Below are 22,689 nucleotides of genomic sequence, written 5' to 3'. Positions count from 1 at the left end.
AGTTGGAGTACTACAGGCCCCGTAGCATAGCCTCACACCAACCTAGCATACCTCCCCATATCCAGAGATGATCGGCATGGGACCTGTTTTTGATACAAGAGCAACAACAAAATCTGAAGATACAGTTCAACTTCCCATGGTTTAGTGCCACCCTTTTAGCAACCCTTACATAGAAGATATCATGATTTTTTAAGGATGAAATCCTTGAGTGCCAAATATGAGGGAGCAAGTCCCATATCTGGCCATAATCATCTCACAACCATCAAGTTCTTCAACCTCATCATCACGTTTTGGGCTGAGTTTTTAACTTGACATCTCACTATAATGAAGGTGACCGAGGGTTTGCTTTCGACATCAACAAGGGACCCACCTCAACAAGCAACTCTTTGGGTACTACAAAAGAATCCAAGGATGCTAGCTTGGCGACTCTAAACATTTGAAGATTTGGTGCAGACAATCTTCTGGACTAGCTCTACAAAACCTTCCATTGCTCTCCCTCGATACCCTAGATCATGGTATGACTTCGTCCACACCTACTCCCTATATTACTACTACTAAGAATCTTCATCCTGATTTTTAGGAGACGGAATCCAAATTAGGGAGGGGAGTATGCTAACCACAATTTGGTTAACATTATTCCTACCATTTTTTGATCCAGACTGCCGTTGCACTTCATGTAACACATTTTTATGTAAAACCATGCTAAGAACTTCATGTAAAAGATATGGGATGATCGAGCTTACAACATGTATAATGTTGACCCATGAGCTAGAAAGCCTAAGTGTACATGGAGCTAGATAATTAGTTTTGGGCTACTAATTATCAAATGGGTGCTCAGAAGTGAGCTCTTGTATATAAGTGACTTGAAGAAATATGAAAGGACACAATCCCATTATCACATTTGATTTTTCTCTTCTCTCTTGCTCTCTTGTGTGGTGATGGTTGTGAGCTTGTTTTCTTATGCATGCTTGCTTGCTTGATTATGTGTGTGCTTGTAGGTTATGCTCTCCATCTCCTCCCCATTCCCTTCTCCTCTATCTCTCTCTTTCACCCTTCTTGCACCCCCACGAAGGTATTGAGGTAGAGGTTGAGCTTTCCATAGCTCCTTCCCTCCTAAACCAGGTTTCATTTCCTCCACAATAAGCAAAGAGACCAACTCATCAAAATCTGGGGGATCATCACCTCTAACCTTGATAGAGGTTTTGAATGCCTTGTAGTCTTTGCCTAGACCATTTAATGTAATGGCAACCGAATCATCATCTTTCATACGGGCACCAAGAGATGCAAGTGCATCTGCGCATCCCGAATCATCATCTTTCATATGGGCACCAAGAGATGCAAGTGCATCTGTGCATCCCTTAATCTCCTGCACATAGCCATTTATGTTCCTGTTGTTTCGTATCACACTATGTATCTTTTGCTTTAAGTGCATTTTCTTTGGTTGAATAGTTGTATCATACAATTTTACCAACATATCCCATGCAACCTTAGGATTGTTTGTATCATGAATATAGCATAACATTCCATCTATCACACAAATCAAGAAATAATGTAGCACTTTAAATTCTCTTTCCATCTAGTTTCTATGTGTTCTAAGTTAAGTTGGTGTTGCATAATTGCTGGAACCCTTGGCTCCGTCTCCTCACCCATCACCAAATTCCAAAGTCCTTTGCCTTTCAAAAAGTTTGTTATGTGATACTTCTAAATCTTGAAGTTGTTTCTATTAGATTTTTCCCAACAATCTTATCTGGACCATCACACATCTTGCTGTGCACGATGTTCGCTGAGTATACCAATCAATCAACTCAAATACTCATACATACATGTGCTTGATCACAAATGCTATCCATACATTCCAAATTTTTATAGTGATTGAATGCGGGACTCAAAATCACTATATGCTCAAGTTGAAAACCACTTGGCGCCGCTCACAAGGTCTAAGAAATACATTCAAAATAGTCCTCCACTTTCCAAAACAATCCATAAGTGCATACATGCAACACTTACATCAATTTGTAGAGGCAAGACTCGGTTAATAGACTCACATGAGCTTCACAAATCTTGCTTTACACAACATTTATAGGCATAACTAGTTTCCAATTTGATTGTATCAGCTCTCAAATGCATCAATGCATCTCAAATCACATCCACCTTTGACCAATGAAGTCAAAACATGCTAATTTTAGCTAATCTTAGTTAATTATCATTAAACCTATTTTGCAAAGATTAAAGATAGCTTTGAATCCAAACATTTTTACTTGCTGTGGATGAATCTAGCTCATGGGAACCTTCTCCTTGCTTTGGGCACTGAGATTAGCTAGTATTCAAGTCAATTTGATGATCACATCAACTCATGTGAGCTTATTCACACTATATTGTACTCTATAGAATTTTATGCTAGCTATAAGTGCTTTAATCCCTAGCTTGTTTTTGTTTTTTATAGCCTCCACAAGTTTGCCACAGCTCAATGGGCTCTTTTAGGATTGATATTAAGTACCTAATGATGTTGTATAGTGCTTATATTTACCTCCCATTTGCCTTGTTACTCCACAATAGTCTTTGTAGAAAGTTGTGCTGCTTCTCTAGCTACTAATGGATGCTGTTGATTTGATGACATAGAGACCCCAATTGAATGCTAGCTTCAAAGGGTGTTGTTCGGGCTTCAAGACTTGCCAAAAATGGCTCAAATGTAACCCAACACTTCTAATTTCAACCATACATAGCAATGGTACAATTACCTTCTTGTTGAGCTTCAAAATCTTGATTTTCTTTCCCAAAGTTGATTAATTTGGTGCTAGAAACATAGATCTGAATCCTCAAGCAATTTCTAATGAGATATACATCCCAACATCAAGCTCACAATGCCATACATCCACTCTTGCATCCTCAAAGCTTCCATGAAAAGCTTTAAAAATATGATTTTCCCTTGTACGAGGTAGCCATTTCTTGGCTCCAAACTTGTTTAAATCACCTGCAATCTGCAAAGGAGAGATATTACCACTCACTAATAGGGCCAAGCTCTCAGATTTGATTGATTTGGTGTGCTCCATAGCATCTTGCTTCTCTCCACACAGCTTCTTGGTCCCTTGCAGCTTCTTCTTCCCTCTTTCTCAAAAACCCTAATGCGAGCTTACCTAGGCTCTGATACCATGAAAAGAGAGTAGAGGGGAACACAAGAGACACACCTAAACAATCATAGCTCTCATTTCATCAACACGCACCAAGTACAGAAGCTCTATATCTTTCCTTCATTGTTTACCACAAAATGTAGGACAGTGCATAATGATAAGTTCACATTGAAATAAACCTAATGCTAATGTCCACACACTGGCTAGTTGGGCACGACCATTATTATCCAAGCACGCATGCACGCATACGCGCGCGCGCGTGCACACACACACACTTCTAGGCTAGTGTCCACACACTAATACTATCTAACAATTCTCGATGAGATTGTCAACAAACAAAGGGCTTGTATCATGTTGCAAGGTGGGACACATTGCCTGACCCAATCCATTTTATAGGTGGAGGGAGGTCAGAGTCCCTTATCTAGTGCCCGAACCTCAAGCCTCCCTCAACACTCCCCCTCCCATCAAAACATAAGAAGAAGAAGACTAGTGCAGGGATGCGGAGGAGGAGGAGCTTTGAAAGACATCCCAGTTTCTTGAAGAAACTCTTTTATAGTCATCACCCACCAGCACTCCTAGACACTATCCTTGCCCTTGCTAGCTCGGCATGCGATGGAGGACCTTCTACATCATCCTCCCAAACCGCCACTAACAAGCATACTATGGACACGCTCCATTGGGTCCAGGCTGGATGTTTCCATTCCCAACATTCATACTTAGAAGAAGGCATCTGCACCTCACAAGGAGCCATACCAAACCTCACAAGGAGCCATACCAAACCTCGCACAACTGGTTTCTTGAATTTAGCAAAGGAGTTGATAGAGTATATGTAGAGGAAAAATGAGTAGGTCATGGCTTCTCAGTCTGTGAGCTAGCCTAGTAGAAGCCTTAAATGCAATTAATCAATCGTGAGCTAAATTATAGGAAGTTAAGTAAGAGTGCAAGTCAGAGCTAAGGAAGGATGCTTCATAGCTTCGAGGGAAGCCAATAAAATGCAGCACATTTCTATGTTCATAGCTTCGAGAGGCGGCGTATACAAGCAAGTCAAAGAAGAAACACTAGCAGCACGGAAGGAGGAGCAATTGTGGGCCTCAAAAGAGAGAGTAAGGCAAGAACAGCCAACAGCTCAGGGGTAGACACCAGCCCCAAGGGACTTTTGCTGCCAGTCAAATTTTCTATATTAAAGTATGTGTATTACTTATTTTCATGATAAATCATTAAACATCAAGTATTTCACCACATTCTTTATGATTCTTGACATTGGCACTTGAATCTTGATACAAATCTTCTAATCTTTTATGTCTTTTGTATTGAAATCGTTACTACAGAAATAGATTGAACCTTATACCATTATTCAAGGATAAATATTTATCCAAGTGTGAGAAAGTGTTGTAAGGTTGATGGAATAACTTTTGTCTTTGAAGGGTATCTAAACTTTTAAAGCGGGACAAAAACATCGAAAACAAAAAAAATTTACAAAAAGGATTAGGAATGAGTTATTATTGATGGGAAAATCATGTGGATGATATTTTGATGAGGATTCAATGGAAAAATAAGTATTTTAAAATTATTTGAAATAATTAAAAATACTAAGAAATAATGATGTGGTAAAAGTAATGTATAAGAGTATGTAATGGAAGGGATTTGAATATGTTTGGCTATTAAATAGGATGCAATAGATTGTAAAAATGTGTATTTAAGGGTTCGATATTTTTCCTCCACTTGGATGTGAAGCATCCTCGTGACCCTTGTGAACAACTTTATGAACAAAAATCCTATCATTTCCAAATCATGTACAATGTAGTAATCCACTAGGCTTGAAAGGCTAGAATTGACAAGGATAAATGTCCTAGCATATGACTTATAATTAGAGGAGAGAGTGGCAACAGTGGCACTCCAACTATGCCATATACAACGTATTTTCAATTTTCTTTAGTTTGGCATTGAAGTTGGAATAAGGTTTGGAAAGATTGGATTGTTTTAAAAGAGTGTTAGATGGTTTTTGCGAATTTGAACTATTTGAAGGATGAAGTGAGGTAATCACACTGCTATGATTGGAGGTAAGGAAGAAAATGGAATGGAATGGTATAAGTAGTGCAATCATGTATCGGAAAGGTAATACAAAGGCATGATAATTCTCATTCTATTCTTTAACTATTTATATTTTTGAAAGGTTGAGAGTTTGGAATTGACGAAGGGCTTTATTTAGAATTATATTTCTTTACTCTATCGTTTTACATACATCTCTCTCAATATCTCATTGCAAAATGTTCATTATCTTCCCTTCCTTTATCAACATTTCCTATGACATTGAACATAGACATCCATTAACCAAGTTTCATTATAATAACACCCTAGATTACCTTGTTATGATTTAGAGTTTGAATTGGATTAATTAGATTGTGTTGGATTAATTAGAATTTTCCATTAAGCAAATGAATTCTTGTGTTTGATGAGGATATATTATTTTGTTATCGTCATCCTCGTTCAAAACATTAAAAAGTCATCACAAACATCAACAATTCAATTCCATAACATGTTAAAGCTATGTAACTATAAAACCATGACCACAACTATTGTGAAACACAAAAATGAATGGATCAAAATGTGATAGCACTTCATAAGGCTTAAGTAATTCCGCCTCGCTTTACCTTGCAGTGAGAGGAGTGAGTCCACGGCTAAGGGGGTGGCCAGCCACCCACACATACATGCGCCACCCCCTATGTCCTCCTTTGTGGTTAGGGCCGCCATTGTTCCTCTTCGAGGCCTAAAAGTATACATAAAAATAAATATAAAAAGAGATTTCAAAAAATTTAAAAAAAGTATACATAAAAATAAATATAAAAAGAGATTTCAAAAATTAAAAAAAAATCCAAGAATAAAAATTAAGACTCCGAGAGAGAAGGGGAAAGACGCGAAGATTCTGTGCATGCGTAAGCCCGTCTGCATGAAAGTATGGGTACACGTGTACTTTTCGTACATGTGCAAGTTTGCATGCGTGAATGTGTGGGTGCACATGCGTGTATATTTTTTGCATGTGTACGTGCATTTAGGTGCATGTGCAAATGTGTACTATGCATGTACATGTGGAGGCACATCATATAAGTATGAGCATACATGAATGTGTAAAATGGATAATAATGCTTGGCTATTAAATGGGATGGAAATGAGATAGATTTTGTGCAAAAATGTGTGTAAAAAAAGTATATAAGGGTTCAATATATTTCTCACTTGGATGTAAACCCATTTTGGGGATAACAAGAGTTCACTATAATTCTACATCAAATAATAACAAAGATGGAGACACAGAGAGCATATATGATCAAACTATGAAGCAATGGTGTCCAAACCTCTACAACTTAGATATATACCCAAAAATAGTCTGACAAAGTACTTAATGAATTCCCACTCCAAGAGTATAGTAACAAGCTAGAATGGATTCCTTGTGAATGTACTTCACGCATATATTATGAGATTAAGCATTGTATAAGAAATAGGCCACTTATGAGCCTTGGATGCCTGATCTGCCATAGTTTAAGTGTGTGAATACTTATGACCTTATATATATGTCATTTTCTCTCATAATGTAATATACTCTCCCATTGTGCAATAAAGTCTTGCTCTTACTAATCCTCTTGCTAATTATATTCTATAATGCATGCTAGTGAGTGTGTGTGAGTCATTTGACATGAGAGAAAAGATACAGACAATGAGGCGGTGTGATGACGCTCTTGAGAACAGTGACGAAAATTGCTACCCACAAAGATGTGGAGCTCTTAGAGCAATGTACTTGAGCTCACCTATCGGAAAGATCCCCACAACAGTTGTAGCTTGTGGAGGTAAGCTCTCATGGATGTATTTCTCGAAATGACTAAAGGGCCATAATATATTTGGCACCACTATCAGAGATTGAGCTAACTCATCGGAAAAATCCCACAACGGTTGTAGCTTGCAAAGGTAAGCTCTTGTGGATGCATTTCTCAAAATGACCGAGGAGCCATAATATATTTTACACCGCTATTGGAAAACAATCCCTTTTGTTTTTTCTCTTAACCTATGTGTAACCCATTGTTCACTCTCTAGTAGTGGTTTTCCACAAAAAAAAAGAGAGTTAATTTGATGGAGATTTATGGTGCTCTTCCATGTTTTGAAAAGAAAGTGATTAATCTTAATTTGTTATTGTGCTTAAATTGATTTATTTAGTATCCACATAAGTCAATCTATGCTTAGAATATATCATTTACATCACATTATGCATTAGGAAGCAATTTAGTCAATGTTTAGCTCTCTTGTATTTTTCATAGAGTTTAGATGCTAATTTAATCTATGCTTAGAATACATCATTTGCATTACATTATGCATTAGGAAGCATTTTAATGAATGTTTAGCTCTTTTTTGCATTTTTCTCAAAGTTTAGATACTACTTTTTGTATATTCAATGTGTGTTCTTGTTTGCATAGATAAAAGGGTTAACATGCATTTTAGCTAGCTTAATCATCAATTAAAAAAAAAACCAAATATAAACTTAATTTTTCATTAAAAACACTAATTGGATTTTTTTGTATTAAGAGAGTGATTAGTGAAGATAGTGTAAAAAAACTCAAAATGTATATTTTAGTGGTTTTTGGACTAGTGTGAGCTTATAGTAAATGATTAGAAGTGCATAGAGTGCATTTTAATTCAACAATACACCAAATTAACAAAAAAAAAAAACCCCATGAAATTAAAGAATTTAGCTCTTTTGTATGATTTTGCATAAGAGGGTATTATGCAGTGTTTACTTTTTTGCTTTCTACTTTTCTTTTTGAAAAAACCTCATCTACACACACTAATTTGAAATTCAAAACCACCCCCTCTAGATAAACCCAATAACCACACACAAAACAAAGAACATAGATATTCATGCCATGAGAAAACATGTAAAATATAAAAGATAATCACAGCGCCGTAAAAACCAAAGTAATCATATTGCCCTCAAAAGACTATAATTAGGAGTCTAATTAATCTCTTAATTTAGATTAATTTACACAATTGTTGATGCACAAAGATTAGTGTAAATGAAAAAAAGATTAGTGAAAGAATTAATCTTGAATTAATTTTTAATCACCTTTTTACATAACTCATTAAGACTAATGAGCATTCAATGAGAAGATGTTCATGAGTTGTCAATTTGAAAAATTTCAGTTTTTCATGCTTGAAAAAGTTAACCATGCATGAAAGGCCTGGTAGGAAAAAGAAAAAAGAGAGAAAAAAAGAGAATCATGATATAAAAAAAAACTCACAGTAATGTATAAAAGGTCGGGGGTAGGGATAAAAAAGGATAATCATGCAATGAAAAACTCCAAGTTAGTCATGCCTTGAAGGTCGGGGATAAGAATAAAAAGACAATCATGCCATAAAAAACTCGAAGTTAACCATGCATGAAAGATTGAGGGTAGAAAAAAAGAGGGGAAAAAAGATAATCACGCCATAAAAAACTTCAAGTTCTACCTTTTGAGCTTGTTTTACCTATTATCCAAGTTGTTGGATCCCTTGAACCAAGGGCCTCAATAATGAATCTCTAGTCTCATGAGATTCCTTTGCAATGGTGACACCTGCACCTTCCCTTACTTAGGAGGAGGACTAGATCTTTCCTAGAAAGAATACTTACCAAATGGGTTTAGTGTTCTTACGCCATCTAATGTATCCTAAACCTTGTTCTCCTACAATTAACAAGCTTTCCCCACATGTAAGTTAACTAGGGTGTGTGAGATGGAAAATCAGGAAGCTTTACATTCTCATGTAAGGCTGGCTGAGTTTCAGAGAGAAATCCAAATTGTGCCGACTTTGGCGCATGTGGGATTTGCTTGGCCAAGTTTCTTTTAATGCTTGTTGGCCAAGTTAGTTAGTAGTCTAGTGGTAAGATGCTATAACCAAGGGGTTGTCTCCCCATGTAGGATCATCCGTAATAAACTATGGGGCTCTTGATAGAGCTTATCCTAAGCAAGGGCATGCTAGTTTCCATCTTCTTTCCCTTGTATGAAAGTTGTCTACATAAATTTTCAAATTGGGAAGAAAGCTTTCACAAAGGGTAGAATCCCATGTTCGCCCCTGATATGACTTTTACTTATTTTTAATTATAAAAAAGGATATTAATGTCAGGGGCTAATACATGTGATCCCTTCAGTCAACAGAAGCTTTCGCTCTTGTACGTGAGCCCCAAAATTATCAACCACCATTATCTCAAAACACTTCTAGATGACTCTTGTAGTCACACTTCTGCACATGGATCAAAAGCATGCAGCAGAATACGTGACTCGGAAACCAAAAGGTTGGAGAAGCAGAGTCTTGATGGTATATGCACGAACATCTGCATCACAAGTGTGGACTGTCTTGGAGACCAACCTTGATAGTGTTTTCTTAGAAACCTTTGGTGTTGTACGCAACTTGACTATGAGTAATAGCATTGAAAACAACCAAAAGCAAGGGGGAGACCAGAGAAATCAAGCTTGGACTCGTACCCACAGGACAACCAAAACATCTAATACATGCAAGGGTCATTTGCAGATTGCTTGATTCTTTGAGAGCTTTGCCAGGGAGATTCAAAAAAGGCATGCATCCAATACACATGATGCATGACCTAGAAGGGAAGGCCTACACAGGGATTTCATCACCCACAATCTAATGCAGTTTGTCTCTGCCACAAGATGAATGTGACACTTGTGACACATGGGATGGTTCATCCATATACTCCACAGGCAGTAGTTCCCACATTTTATGTCCTCTAGACACTTGGCTGAGAACAAGACTGCCCATGAACCATTTCCCATCAGGTGTGTGAATAACCTTAGTGTTGACGATGATGGTGTCTCTTACTTTTCACCCTAAAACAAATGTCATATACCAGTACACACGCATCAAAGACATAGAACACCCATTTCTGGAAATTATAAATTTCCAAGAGAGTGCACCAACTCTTACTCACGGTCTTTTTTGTAACACAGGAATCATATGGACCTATGACTCAAGACTTCTGACACAAACACACCATACCTAACAGTGTAACATGGCATATGCCATACAGGAATTCCATGTTACAATTAACACACTGCAACTATGCTGTAGTTCCTAAAGATAGCATTATGTTCTCAATTAATAGAAAGTGGTTAGGTATACAATGCTTGACCCTACAAATGTGTGGTGTGTATTATTATAGAGAGTCCCATATATTAAGGCATATTCACAAGCAGCAATGCCATATGACTAGACTGCAGCATCTGGTTGATTATTTGGTGAAGTTTCTTCCACACAAGGTAAAGCACTTGCAGCCTCGCCAATCCTTTTCAATAGTGGAAACTGGGCCTGCAAAAGGACAAGTGAGCACCCTACTCAAACTGGCAAAGGACCAACATAAATGATTAAAGCAACTCTTAAGCACTCTTTAGTGTTGAGAACGTAAGCTCAAATCCAGACATCAGACATATTTCCACATGAGTGTTAAAAATGATTTGATGATGCTAGACATGATGAGATGACAAGGCGAGACATCAAACTTCATGCTGTTAACCCCATTTTGGGCTTAACAATGGCACTCCTACAAATAGGAGTAGCTTAATAAGTGTTATGTAACGGCACTATAAAGCACTTCGTAAAGTTTCTTCCACACAAGGTAAAGCACTTGCAGCCTCGCCAATCCTTTTCAATAGTGGAAACTGGGTCTGCAAAAGGACAAGTGAGCACCCTACTCAAATTGCCGAAGGATTAAAACAACTCTTAACCACTCTGTAGTGTTGAGAACGTAAGCTCAAATCTAGACATATGCCACATGAGTGTTAAGAAATGATTTGATGATGCTTGACATGATGACATGACAAGGCGATCTTGGGAATCAAGGTCTTACCCGTGTGTGAACCCACTCTTATGAGTGTGGTAGTGTGTTTGTGTGTGAACCACCTCTAAGTGGGGTAAGAATATATCTAGATATTGTGTGCTTTGACATAAGCAATGATGTCAGAAGATGAACCTTTGTACTTGTTTGAAGAAATATAACAGTCACATCATTGAGTTGTGTACTTCACTCACTCTCTCTCTCTCTCTCTCTCGCTAAGAGATTTGTTCTCTCTTCTCTCTATCCTTTTGCGCACACAAAAGACATGAAGATCTTCGACCCTCCATAGCTGCAGCACTATTCTAACAGTTGGTATCAAAGCAAGACAGCCACAGGACAACTGGCGGGTGAGCCACCTGCAGCATTGCTTTGCCTCTCAAAGTTGCGCCTCGAATAGTTCCGCCTAGTGCCTCCCAATGTTGTTGCCACCGTGCGCTACTTAGTCTTCAAAATGAAGCGTATATAGCCCACAAATTGGGGCTTTTTTCCAATTTGATCTTTTTAGTCAGTTGAGGTCTCTAGCCCTACAGTTTTGAGAGTCATGGACTAATTGCCCTAAGCAATTGTTCCCATGGGCTACTTCACCGAAAACATTTAAGAGCAAGAGTGTGCACATGTGTGCAACAACTGTGTAAGGATTTTAATTTATTAAATGCCTATGTTTTTATGTGTTAGTGTTGATAAGGGTTCTCTACCCTGGGTAGTCCCCCAAAAACTTGATTGTACCTATGTTCTTCTATGTGCCTTGTTTTGTAGAAGGCTTCCTATTTACATTATCCCTGTTAGGAGCTAGGGAAATGACTAAGCAATAATCTCAGCTTTGGTCATAAGCTAATTCAGAAAATAGCGTGGCATGGGAGGTGCACATGCCTAGGTCGCCTTTTTGCAATGATATGATGGAGTTGGAGGTTGGTTGCTTCTTTTGCATTCAGGTCTCACTGCCTTCACTCCAAAGAGGGGTTTGTTGGGGTTTCGGAGCTCTCGTGTGTGTATTCACCGTGTATGTGAACAACTGTTTGTGTCCCCATGTAAACCGGCCTTGGTCTTCAGACGAAACCAAAGGGCGGTGCAAAAACAAACTTGCACACAAAACACTTCAACACCTTTGAGAACCAAGAAAAGGAAAACAAACAAGGGGAGCTAGAGTGCTCCTGCAAACAGTACATGGACACCGATTGGCCCCAAAACGCAGTGGCGCTTCTTGCGATATTTCTTTAATTGATTATAAGAGAGCTTCGATTAGAATAAGGTTGGGAATTCAGCCGTCACAGTAGAACTCCTGAAGTCTACAAAACCCTGCATCATGGCTTCTTGTTCACTCGGCATCCACAAACAATTCCAGCTTGCTCACATCAAAAGACTCTTGCACATTGAGTCCTGCATACAGAAGCTTTCTCCCATGATCAGGACTGCCACAACCATCCATAGCCTCTCACCCTATGAACAGCATCACACCCTGACACATCCAATGTTCCTGCATCACAACAACGACTCCAAACTGTTTCCCAAAAGAGAACTCACATCACAGCACAGCATACCATACAGTCGACACACCTGTACCAACCCTCTCTGCCTTCCATGGGTGCTATCCATCTCAGTCATGGATTCCCGAACCCCTGTCCAATCAGTAACAAGGCTGTAAAAAACATGTGTCAATCCTGTTCCCACTGCCTGAATGTCACCTATCTCCTGGAGAAACCAAAAACACATGTTTCCTTGAGAAACCTATGACCTGTTTCTGCATGAAACCCTTAGGCTTGTTTCACCTTGAAACATTTGTCCTGTTTCCACAAAGAACCATACACAACACCATTCAAAGACAATGCCAACAACGGCATACATCCAATGACCTGTTTCCTCATGAAACATCTGGAAACATAGATATGCCCACAACTGTATGTCCCTTTGTTCTTTTCAAGCAGGAAGAAAACATGCACCCATGCGAGCTTGTATCACTTTCATGCCAGGAAACACATCCAAATGACCTGTACTTGCAACCAACCAAAACATCTCATAAACAGTCTCAAAACAATCCTGGCTGTGCGCCTCCTCCAGCCCGCTCCTTCCCTTGGGAGAGAGAGATCAGCTGTGCGCTTCCTGCAGGCCGACCTGCTGGCGAAGAGAGAGAAGATAGGAACCTGCAGTCCTGTGCTTTCCCTCCTACAACCATCTGCAGCTCGACCAACCTGCTAGTCCTCCCAGGAGAAGAGCATGTATATCTGCTGCATCTGCCCAACCAGCCCTCCCTGCAGAGCTGCCCGCTTTTCACCAGAGAGAGAGAGAGAGAGAGAGAGAGAAAGAGCTGCAGCCTGGCTACTCCTTTGTTCAGCCCACCAGAAGTGAGGAGAGGGAGGGGGCTGTGCGCTTCCTGCAGCCCAACTGCTGCTGTGTTCAGCCCACCTCCATCCAGTCCTACCCACGACTGCCCTCCATGGGAGAGAGAGAGAGAGAGAGAGAGAGCAAGCGAAAAAGCACCCTCGGCAAGCAGCCGACCTTGCTTTTTTCCCAATAGAGCAGTGTATCTCTGCAGCCGTCCCCCCTCTATGAGAAAAAGCACGTGTATAGTTTTAGCCCTGCCCGCCAGGAAAAACACCCCCCCCCCCTTTTTTGCTGCAGCCGGACTTTTCCATAAAAAGGGGCTTCTCCCAGAATAGCTTATGAGCCACGATCCCTCCAGAAAGGGGATTGGTTTCTAAATCTTTAAATCCTTTGTCCCCCCCTTTTCACATGGGGTTAAGAAAAAGGTCCTTCAAAATTTTGACCCCAAGTGTGACTGTTTGGCAAAAGTCCTGCTTGCACTAAGGAATGTGAGTAAGCATACGATGAACTTAAGAAGGCCTTGGCAAGTATACCAATCTTAAGACCCCCAAATTGGAACCTGATCTTCCATGTGCATATTGATGCATCAAATTTTGCTATTGGGTGTGTGTTGGCATAACCAACCTACCAGGGGAGAACAAATTGGACTACCTTGTTTGTTTTGCAAGCACGCAACTCAATGAAGCTGAGATGAATCATACCACCATAGAAAGAGAAGCGCTGGCTGAGCTTTATATGGTAAAGAAATACAAACATTATCTTTTGGCCAACAAATTCACATTCTTTATGGACCTACCTCAATCACACCTGTGAGAGCTTTCTCTTCATTCCATCACTCCCGTGAGGACAAAGAATAGACCAAATTAATCAACATAAAATCCAAAATAGGTTAAGGTTAGAAGCAAGACTCCTAAACACCCATATAGCACATACAATCACTGAAAACAACTCAAATCTAACTCTAGAATACATTTCCTCAACATTCTATCACCAAGCATTGTTATATCTTGTTAATAAGCCTTGCATCACGGGTCGAATAACACGATGGTTGCTTCTACTCTTGGAGTTTGACTTCACCATCATTGTAAGAAAAGAAACACAACATGTTTTAGTTGATCATAAGTCACAAACTGTTACGTGTCTCGTGTTAATCCTCTAGATTAGTAGTCTAATCCGATAGGATTAAGAGAGCCCTGGGATTAGGAGATAGATGGCTAACGTTATTATTAATAAATCCATGTGTACTGGCTAGTGGCTATTTATAACACTGTAGTTATTTATAGCAACAGTGGACACTATATAAGTGAAACATGGGTTATTGTTGTCATAACCTCACTATTGGTCACAGTTCGACCGAGACTCCGGGTATGCATGTCCCAGAGCATAGATCGGCATGCTGAAGGACAAGCATGGATCTATGGGATTAGCCCCTGGTTTGGGGGTGGTTCGGAGGTGAGCTAGCCTACATCCCTCTCACGGAGTTTGTACTAGGCACCACCGATAAAGAAGAATTTATTGTAGAGACCATTGACCTATTTCTGCATGAAACCCTTAGGCTTGTTTCACCTTGAAACATTTGTCCTGTTTCCACACAGAACCATACACAACACCATTCAAAGACAATGCCAACAACGGCATACATCCAATGACTTGTTTCCTCATGAAACATCTGGAAACATAGATATGCCCACAACTGTATGTCCCTTTGTTCTTTTCAAGCAGGAAGAAAACAATCTGCTCTATGAACATGCACCCATGCGAGCTTGTATCACTTCCATGCCAGGAAACACATCCAAGTGACCTGTACTTGCAACCAACCAAAACATCCCATAAATAGTCTCAAAACAGTCCTGGCTGTGCGCCTCCTCCAGCCCGCTCCTTCCCTTGGGAGAGAGAGATCAGCTGTGCGCTTCCTGCAGCCCGACCTGGTGGCGAAGAGAGAGAAGATAGGAACCTGCAGTTCTGTGCTTTCCCTCCTACAACCATCTGCAGCTCGACCAACCTGCTAGTCCTCCCAGGAGAAGAGCATGTATATCTGCTGCATCTGCCCAACCAGCCCTCCCTGCAGAGCTGCCCGCTTTTCACGAGAGAGAGAGAGAGAGAGAGCTGCAGCTTGGCTACTCATCACTCCCGTGAGGACAAAGAATAGACCAAATTAATCAACATAAAATCCAAAATAGGTTAAGGTTAGAAGCAAGACTCCTAAACACCCATATAGCACATACAATCACTGAAAACAACTCAAATCTAACTCTAGAATACATTTCCTCAACATTCTATCACCAAGCATTGTTATATCTTGTTAATAAGCCTTGCATCACGGGTCGAATAACACGATGGTTGCTTCTACTCTTGGAGTTTGACTTCACCATCATTGTAAGAAAAGAAACACAACATGTTTTAGTTGATCATAAGTCACAAACTGTTACGTGTCTCGTGTTAATCCTCTAGATTAGTAGTCTAATCCGATAGGATTAAGAGAGCCCTGGGATTAGGAGATAGATGGCTAACGTTATTATTAATAAATCCATGTGTACTGGCTAGTGGCTATTTATAACACTGTAGTTATTTATAGCAACAGTGGACACTATATAAGTGAAACATGGGTTATTGTTGTCATCACCTCACTATTGGTCACAGTTCGACCGAGACTCCGGGTATGCATGTCCCAGAGCATAGATCGACATGCTGAAGGACAAGCATGGATCTATGGGATTAGCCCCTGGTTTGGGGGTGGTTCGGAGGTGAGCTAGCCTACATCCCTCTCACGGAGTTTGTACTAGGCACCACCGATAAAGAAGAATTTATTGTAGAGACCATTGACCAAAGAGAGCCTTCTTTGGCTGGTGTTGCCAAGGTAACCTTGAGTTTGTTTAGATAAACACTTGGATGCAGATGTACTTTAGTGACCAGATTTGTGACTACGTATAGTTACTTGTTACTTTCATGTACGATCATTGATCTTGCCTATTTTGAGTTAGGAATAGTAACCTTAGATCATATTATACGTGAGATGGGGTTCTTGTATAGAACTTGACTATCCAGGGATTTTATCTATTGGATGGGGCTTGAGTTTCTTTTTGGTGTGGTTGTTGCACTGTCTCCTAGAATGGAAGAGTTCTTAAGAGAGTAGAAATAGTCCATAACACATGCCAAGGATGCATTTCACATCCATTGACATATCGGCAGCTCATTAGTTCTAAGGTTCAATCCATTACTTTGGGCAAGTTAATTGGCAAGTTATTAAAGTATTACAAGAGAGAGTCTTAAGTGTGAAAGAGTCTGTGAAGGGAGCCTATGTTCATACCCACCAAACAAGTGCAAGAAGCTTCATGGGTACCATGTAGTGCCAAGGTGCGCCAAGAAGCCAATGCTTGTCATTTTCAAATCCTTTGGGAAATGGAGACTAGCAATAACATGCTAAGAAGCTTCATGGGTACCATGTAGTGCCAAGGCGCAACAAGAAGTCAATGCTTATCATTTTCAAATCCTTTGGGAAATGGAGACTAGCAATACCATGCTTCTTTTAGCAATTGGATAGCATGTGATGGAAACAGGCATTACCATCGTATAAGGGTGTGATTATCATCAAGTACATAAAATCCTTGCATTAGCTTGTAACTCACGAAAACATCCCCGCTAGTCTTGATTGTGGGAATGTCAAATGATAGCGGAGGTAGTTACGGCAATAGGGTACAAAATTTTCCCTCGAACCAGGATCCTTGTCTTAGTAAAAAGAAGAAAACATCTGGAAAGCCCATTACAACCCTCATATAAATGCAATAGCAGAGAAGAAGGGGAGGCATGCCGCACTCCCCCTCCATGCCTGGCTGTTCTCAGAAAGAGACTGAGAGAAGAGGGGAGGGGGATTGGGACCAGGTAGTGCCAAAAGATACCATCCTCACTGCTGGACACACAAATGTTTGGGGCTCCAAGTGTGAACAAAAACAAATCCACTCTCCTGCATGGCCCGGGAGCTTCCTTAAATATGATCCCACTGAGAGTATGGAGGAGCTCAGTTCAAGTGGCTCCAATGACCTCTGCCAGAGGTGTCATTGTGCCCTTGATGGTCTCATGCCAGAATCCTCTCTAGATCTTCCATGCTGCAGTGCAGTCGATCATCAACTCCCAGCTAGGTTGGGGGAGTCATTGGAAGCCAACGGTATGCTAGAACCTGGTGTGTTGCCATGATGGATATTTCCTCTTGCAATAAATGGCAGGACTCACACGCCATCGCACTTCAATTGATAAAGTGCTTGTCCAGGTGGTCCAGGGTGGTCCAGGGTGAGCATGAGTAGGATCCTGCACTAGACCTACTAGGCAACCTGGCAGTCTCATAAGCAATGGTGTTGGGACTCCCTAGGGACTCCAATGCAATGGCAGCCTTGTGGGAGAGGGGCGGGGAAAGGGCACTGGGATCAGGCACTGCTGAAAGATGTGCCCCTCACTGCTGGACACAGAAAGGTCCGGGGCTCCGAATGAAGAAAAACAAATTGCCTCTCCTGCATGGCCCAGGAGCTGCTTTTTTTAATTCACTCCCAGGCCACACAGAGAGTGGTGGAGTTCGGTCCAGATTGCTTGAATCCGCTAGAGGTGTCATTGTGCCCGCGATGGTCCCATACCAGGATCCTCTCCAGATCTGCTATGCTGCAATACTGTGAATCACCAAGTCCCAGCAGAGCAAATATCTGTCATGGTAGACCACCAAGTTCCGGCTTGCCCTTGGCTTCCGATGACAAGTGATAGATGAAGTGCTAGGATCCTGCACCAGACCTACTAGGCAGCCTGGCAGTCTCATAGGCAATGGTGCTGAGACTTCCTTGGGGCTACAGAGAGATGGCAGCAGCCAACCAGGCCATGGTTCGAGTTTCCCCTGCAAGACCCCTATAAGTGGTGAGCCATAGAAAATAGGAGATCATGCGGGGACAAGAACTGTTCCACAGCGTTTCCAGAAGGCCATCATGATAAAAGCATAACATGTGTCCACCAATGTTGCCGGCCCTCCAAACCAATGGTAGCCTTCATCTAGATCTCTACCTCATGCCCCACTGAGTAGCTAGAGAAAGTGTAGCCCATGTCCTGTCATAAAAATTGAACCCTCTGAAGTGGGGCTCCTAGCTCCCCTGTGGCCTCCTGCATGCTAGACATCGGAAGGAGTTCATTGTGAAAGCCTATGACCTATGGGGACATCATAGAGGTGAAGATCACCATCTAAGTCGGGGAAGGGGGGCTCCATGAAGGGATGGCAGAGTTGACGGTGTCTACAATTTCGTGTCCTCCATGCAGATGGGCAATCCTACCGTGCATCCACTTGCCAAAAATCTGGGAGAAAAAGGGCCACAAGCCTAGAGACTAGGCTGGGTTGGCATCCTAGCCTCCCCTAGTAGCCAGAGGAAAGGTGAGATGGCAGTCAAAGTCTCTCCCCCTTGACATTGGGAGGGAGCTAGAAGAGGGCTTTTTTGGACTTCTTATCCAAGCGTAGCAGGGTTGGTTGCCCGGCACACTAAGTAGTGGCTCTTCTCTGGACACTATGTCCGGAGACCTCAATGCTCACAGTGTAGCACACAGCACACGTACCGGTAGATAGGATGGGGCGGAACACAACACAAGTGACAAGATTGCAAGAGGAACAAGAAACTCGATGACACTTGCACTACTCCAAAATATTGTTACATGTCCTTCACTGTACCGTGCACACTCAGCAGAGGTCGTAGTGAAGAGGACGACATACAGCTCAAGGTGATGACAAGTGACTACAGCGCTAGGCTAAGGCTACAATGTAGTATCAAAGATGTAGCATGAAGGCGAAGCATGTGTCGAGGAACCATATAAGCATTCCTGCAAGATGTGGTGGAGTTAGTGGAGTAGGTGGAATCTCCTATCTTTGGAAGATTCCCTCGAAGTTGTAGCCTTTGGTAGAATCTCCTCTCTCTGGCAGATACCCGTTGGAGTGTCATAGCGGTGCATTCACTGCCGGTGTGTGCACCGCTCTTTGTATCCCTTGGTCGTGCGCCTCCGCTTCTGGAAGGTCCACTGAATGCTCCGGGATGGTGCCTCTGGTCTGACCCACTATGGCGGTGTGACGCTGTTACGGTGGTCCCTCCAGTGTGGGCACCCTTGGTGGCTAGAGGTCACCCACCACTAGAGTACTCACCGTCCTCGATGAGGAAAATAGGAAATATTTTGCAGTGAAGATTATTACATATAGAGAGATACATGAAAAGATGTATTATAGGGAGATGCATGAAAATATGCATTATGCACTGTTTACATTATGAAGATGCATTATGCGTTGTTTACATTATGAAAGATGGTGCAAAATTAAAGTGCTGACATCAAAAGATGGTATATACAATGAGAGCATAAAACTGAAAATGTTCCTCATGATAGTGTAATGTTCTAAGTGCTGCCCGATGAAGTACTAGGTGCTCGAGTAGATGAAGTCATCGGAGGACCAAAGAGAGAACTCAAGAGGGCGGAGAGACTCTCAGAGGGCATCCAGGTCGGTTGCTTGGGCCTGTAAAGAGACAAGCTCCCGAGTCTGCTACTCCACCAGATCAAGTAACGCTACCAGCTGTGGGAAGATGAGGAATGGAAGTGGGCAAGCTCTGACTCTACTTCCTGCAGGAGCTACTCCAATGTGGACACCTGAGTTTGAAGACATCAGATGGTATACTCAGCCTAACGAGTGCGATTCCTCTGTCAACGGCGATCACTGGAGAGATCAAAGATATAGTTGGTGAGGTAGGTGGAGTAGATATGGAGATCAACCGAGAGGTTGTCCAGATCCCTACCTATGCGACGAGCTCGACGGGGATGATGCAAAGATAACTCCTCTGGAGGGTTGGAAAACCGTAGGCAAGGAAGATCACTCATTGAGATGTCTGGAGCACTGTAGGAAAATGGGGAGTCTAGAAGCTTGATACACTCGGTGTCCTCCTCCTGATCAACACACTCGATGTGGTCCCTTAGAGCTTGGCTGCATGTAGACCCAAGCTCCAACCCTGAATCTTGTTGGAGCCCATATTACTAAAAAAATGAGATATTTTGGAATAATGATATTGTTGACACCTTGGTAAGGAGAGGGACTCTAGAGAACCCAGAGTAGGTGCAAACAAGGATGGCCCTCCAGGGGTGATTACGGGGATAGTGGTGGTCACCATGGTGGAAGGAGTGTCGGATGAGGATAGCAAGATGTCCCGCGAGCTCCCGATGGAGTGTTGGATGAGGATAGCGAGGATGTCCCACAAGCTCCCAATGGAAGGGGAGAACTGGAGAGGTTACTGCGAATGGTTGGTGAGGTGGAAAGGGGAAATACCGCTGCCATCGAGGAAGGTGGCGAGGTGGAAAGAGGAAATGCTATTGATGTTGAGGAAGGTGGCAAGGTGGAGAGAGGAAATGCTACTGATGTCGAGGATGGTGTGCGGCGGGATGACACGGCGCCGCTGATAGTGGGGGTAGGTGGAATGGCCGGGGAAATTGGGGGAGCAGTGCGTTGACGTGAGGAGGAGGGAAGTTCCCGTTGCACCCGAGGTCGGACGCGGGACGCCGATGGAGTGGACTGGCCAGGTTGGCAAGATGGTGGAGAGGTAAATGGGATAAGAGGCTCCTGTAGAAGATAGGTGAGGAAGCACATAGAGGGCCAAGTAAAGGAGGCAAATTCAGGCTTATTAAGTTGGGGCCGAAATCGGTGGCACAATTGAGGTGGAGGGATCATAGTCACAGGGGACGCCTGTCCCAGGCCTTTGGGATGGGGGAACGCCGTCCCGGCCTCTGTTTCACACGGGGATGCGTCCCTCTTCAAGGGGGACGTCCCATGTCCCGTCCCTCACCAAGGAACGGCCGTCCCTTGTCAAGGGACGTGTTAATCTTGTGGGACGGCTGGCAGCTCTGTTTGGGGACAGGAAGGAAAAAAAAAACAGGATATTTTATCTACGCCTCGTTTTATGTTTTTTTGTCAAAGAAAAGGCCCGTTGTGCGAGCGATCTCTGCTCTCCTCCGTCTCTGTTGTCGTGCGATCGATCTCTGTTGAGTGCTCTCCAGACTCCTCTGTCTCGGTTGTGACCTGCCACCTGTGCAGTGTGCACAGTTGCTCGCCTCCGTCTCTGCTCTCCTCCATCTGTGCTGTTGTGTGAGAAATCTCTGCTGAGTGCTTTCCTCCATCTCTGCTGTCACCTGTGCACACTTGCTCTCAGCCTCTCCTCCGTCTATGCTCCTTCATCTCTGCTCTGCAGTGTGCAGTGACTGCACAGCAGCACAAGTTCTTGAATATGAATCATGAATTGTGTCATTTTGTGTGCTTTCTTTCATAGTACTCAAATGTAATATAAGTACTTAACATTTGATGGATATATTGATGCATTTTTGTGTACCGTCCCACCCCGTCCCCGTTCCCTGCCTCTAGGCATTCCCCAACCCCAAAACCTTCCCCGTCCCCCGACCCATGTGACTATGGGAGGGATATGAGATGATGGAAGGGAAATGGGTGGCCTATGCACAAACAGTGGAATACCTCCATGTAGTAGGTGGAGACGAAGGGTAGTGGAGCAGTGCGGATCTCTCGGAGGAGGAGATAGTAATGGAAGAAGACAGTTGGATGTACAGAGCCCACATCACTTTCAACCATGAGTCATGTGTTTTCAAGTTGGGAGGCTAGCTCTTGGAATTCCAACAATGTAGTTGGTGGGGGCTGACTCTCTCGAATCTTCTTTTGGGTGGACCTGAGCAAGGCTTGTGTCACCCACTGACGCACCATGAAGTCGCCGGGGTAAGTCGGTGTAAGCGGGCCACTAGCACTGTGGTCCATGTCATAAGTTCCAACACTCTCTCCCTTGGTAGCAGTTGTAGCCTCTCTAGCTCCTGGAAAATGCGGTCCTCATAGTTACCAGGACAGAAGGTGCAGAGGAAGGTGTTCTTCAAGATGGTCCAGTTTGCAAGGTGGTCGGTTGGAAATCGACTAAACCACTTATCTGAAGAGCCTTGGAGAGTGGATGGAGAGAGTACCAAGAAGGTATCCTCCCGCTTAAGGCCACAACTCTTGCATATGGAGATGAATCATCGGATGTGGTCATCCATATCTTCGGTGGAGGAACCTTTGAAGATTGGGAGCTTGACATTGACTTGGCCCAGCACCATGGAAAGGGGTTCCTCGCTAGGAGGATTGGTTGGACTAGGAGGGTTGGCTTGGCCTCCAACGTATGCAATTGAACCTCTTTTGACTGTAGCAGCGTATTGAGACAGGACTTTTGGATGGGCTGACTAGACTACCACAGGAGCCTGTATTGGGTATACAAGATGCTTCTATCTTGGATGAAGCATGTTAGTGCTGTAAATAATGTGAGGAGGAAAGCTTGCACATGGAGGATCATGGCTTTC

General features: G+C 42.5%; 1 protein-coding gene across 1 annotated transcript in view; it reads right to left on the bottom strand.

Moving 5' to 3' along the window:
• Positions 1-9,983: 9,983 nt before the first annotated feature.
• The window catches only part of LOC147634028 (glutathione S-transferase 2-like), a 137,303-nt gene continuing 124,597 nt past the window's right edge, over positions 9,984-22,689 (bottom strand). Inside the window, exon 9 of the mRNA XM_086805122.1 lies at positions 9,984-10,469. Coding sequence (XP_086661248.1) covers positions 10,371-10,469 — 99 coding nt within the window. The 3' untranslated portion in view covers positions 9,984-10,370. The remainder of the gene's footprint in view (positions 10,470-22,689) is intronic.

This window comes from Cibotium barometz, chromosome 11, assembly GCF_041138505.1.
Source record: "Cibotium barometz isolate CiBa-2024 chromosome 11, ASM4113850v1, whole genome shotgun sequence".
In the NCBI taxonomy this organism is placed as follows: Eukaryota; Viridiplantae; Streptophyta; class Polypodiopsida; order Cyatheales; family Cibotiaceae; genus Cibotium; species Cibotium barometz.
This window is presented reverse-complemented; position numbering and strand designations above follow the sequence as displayed.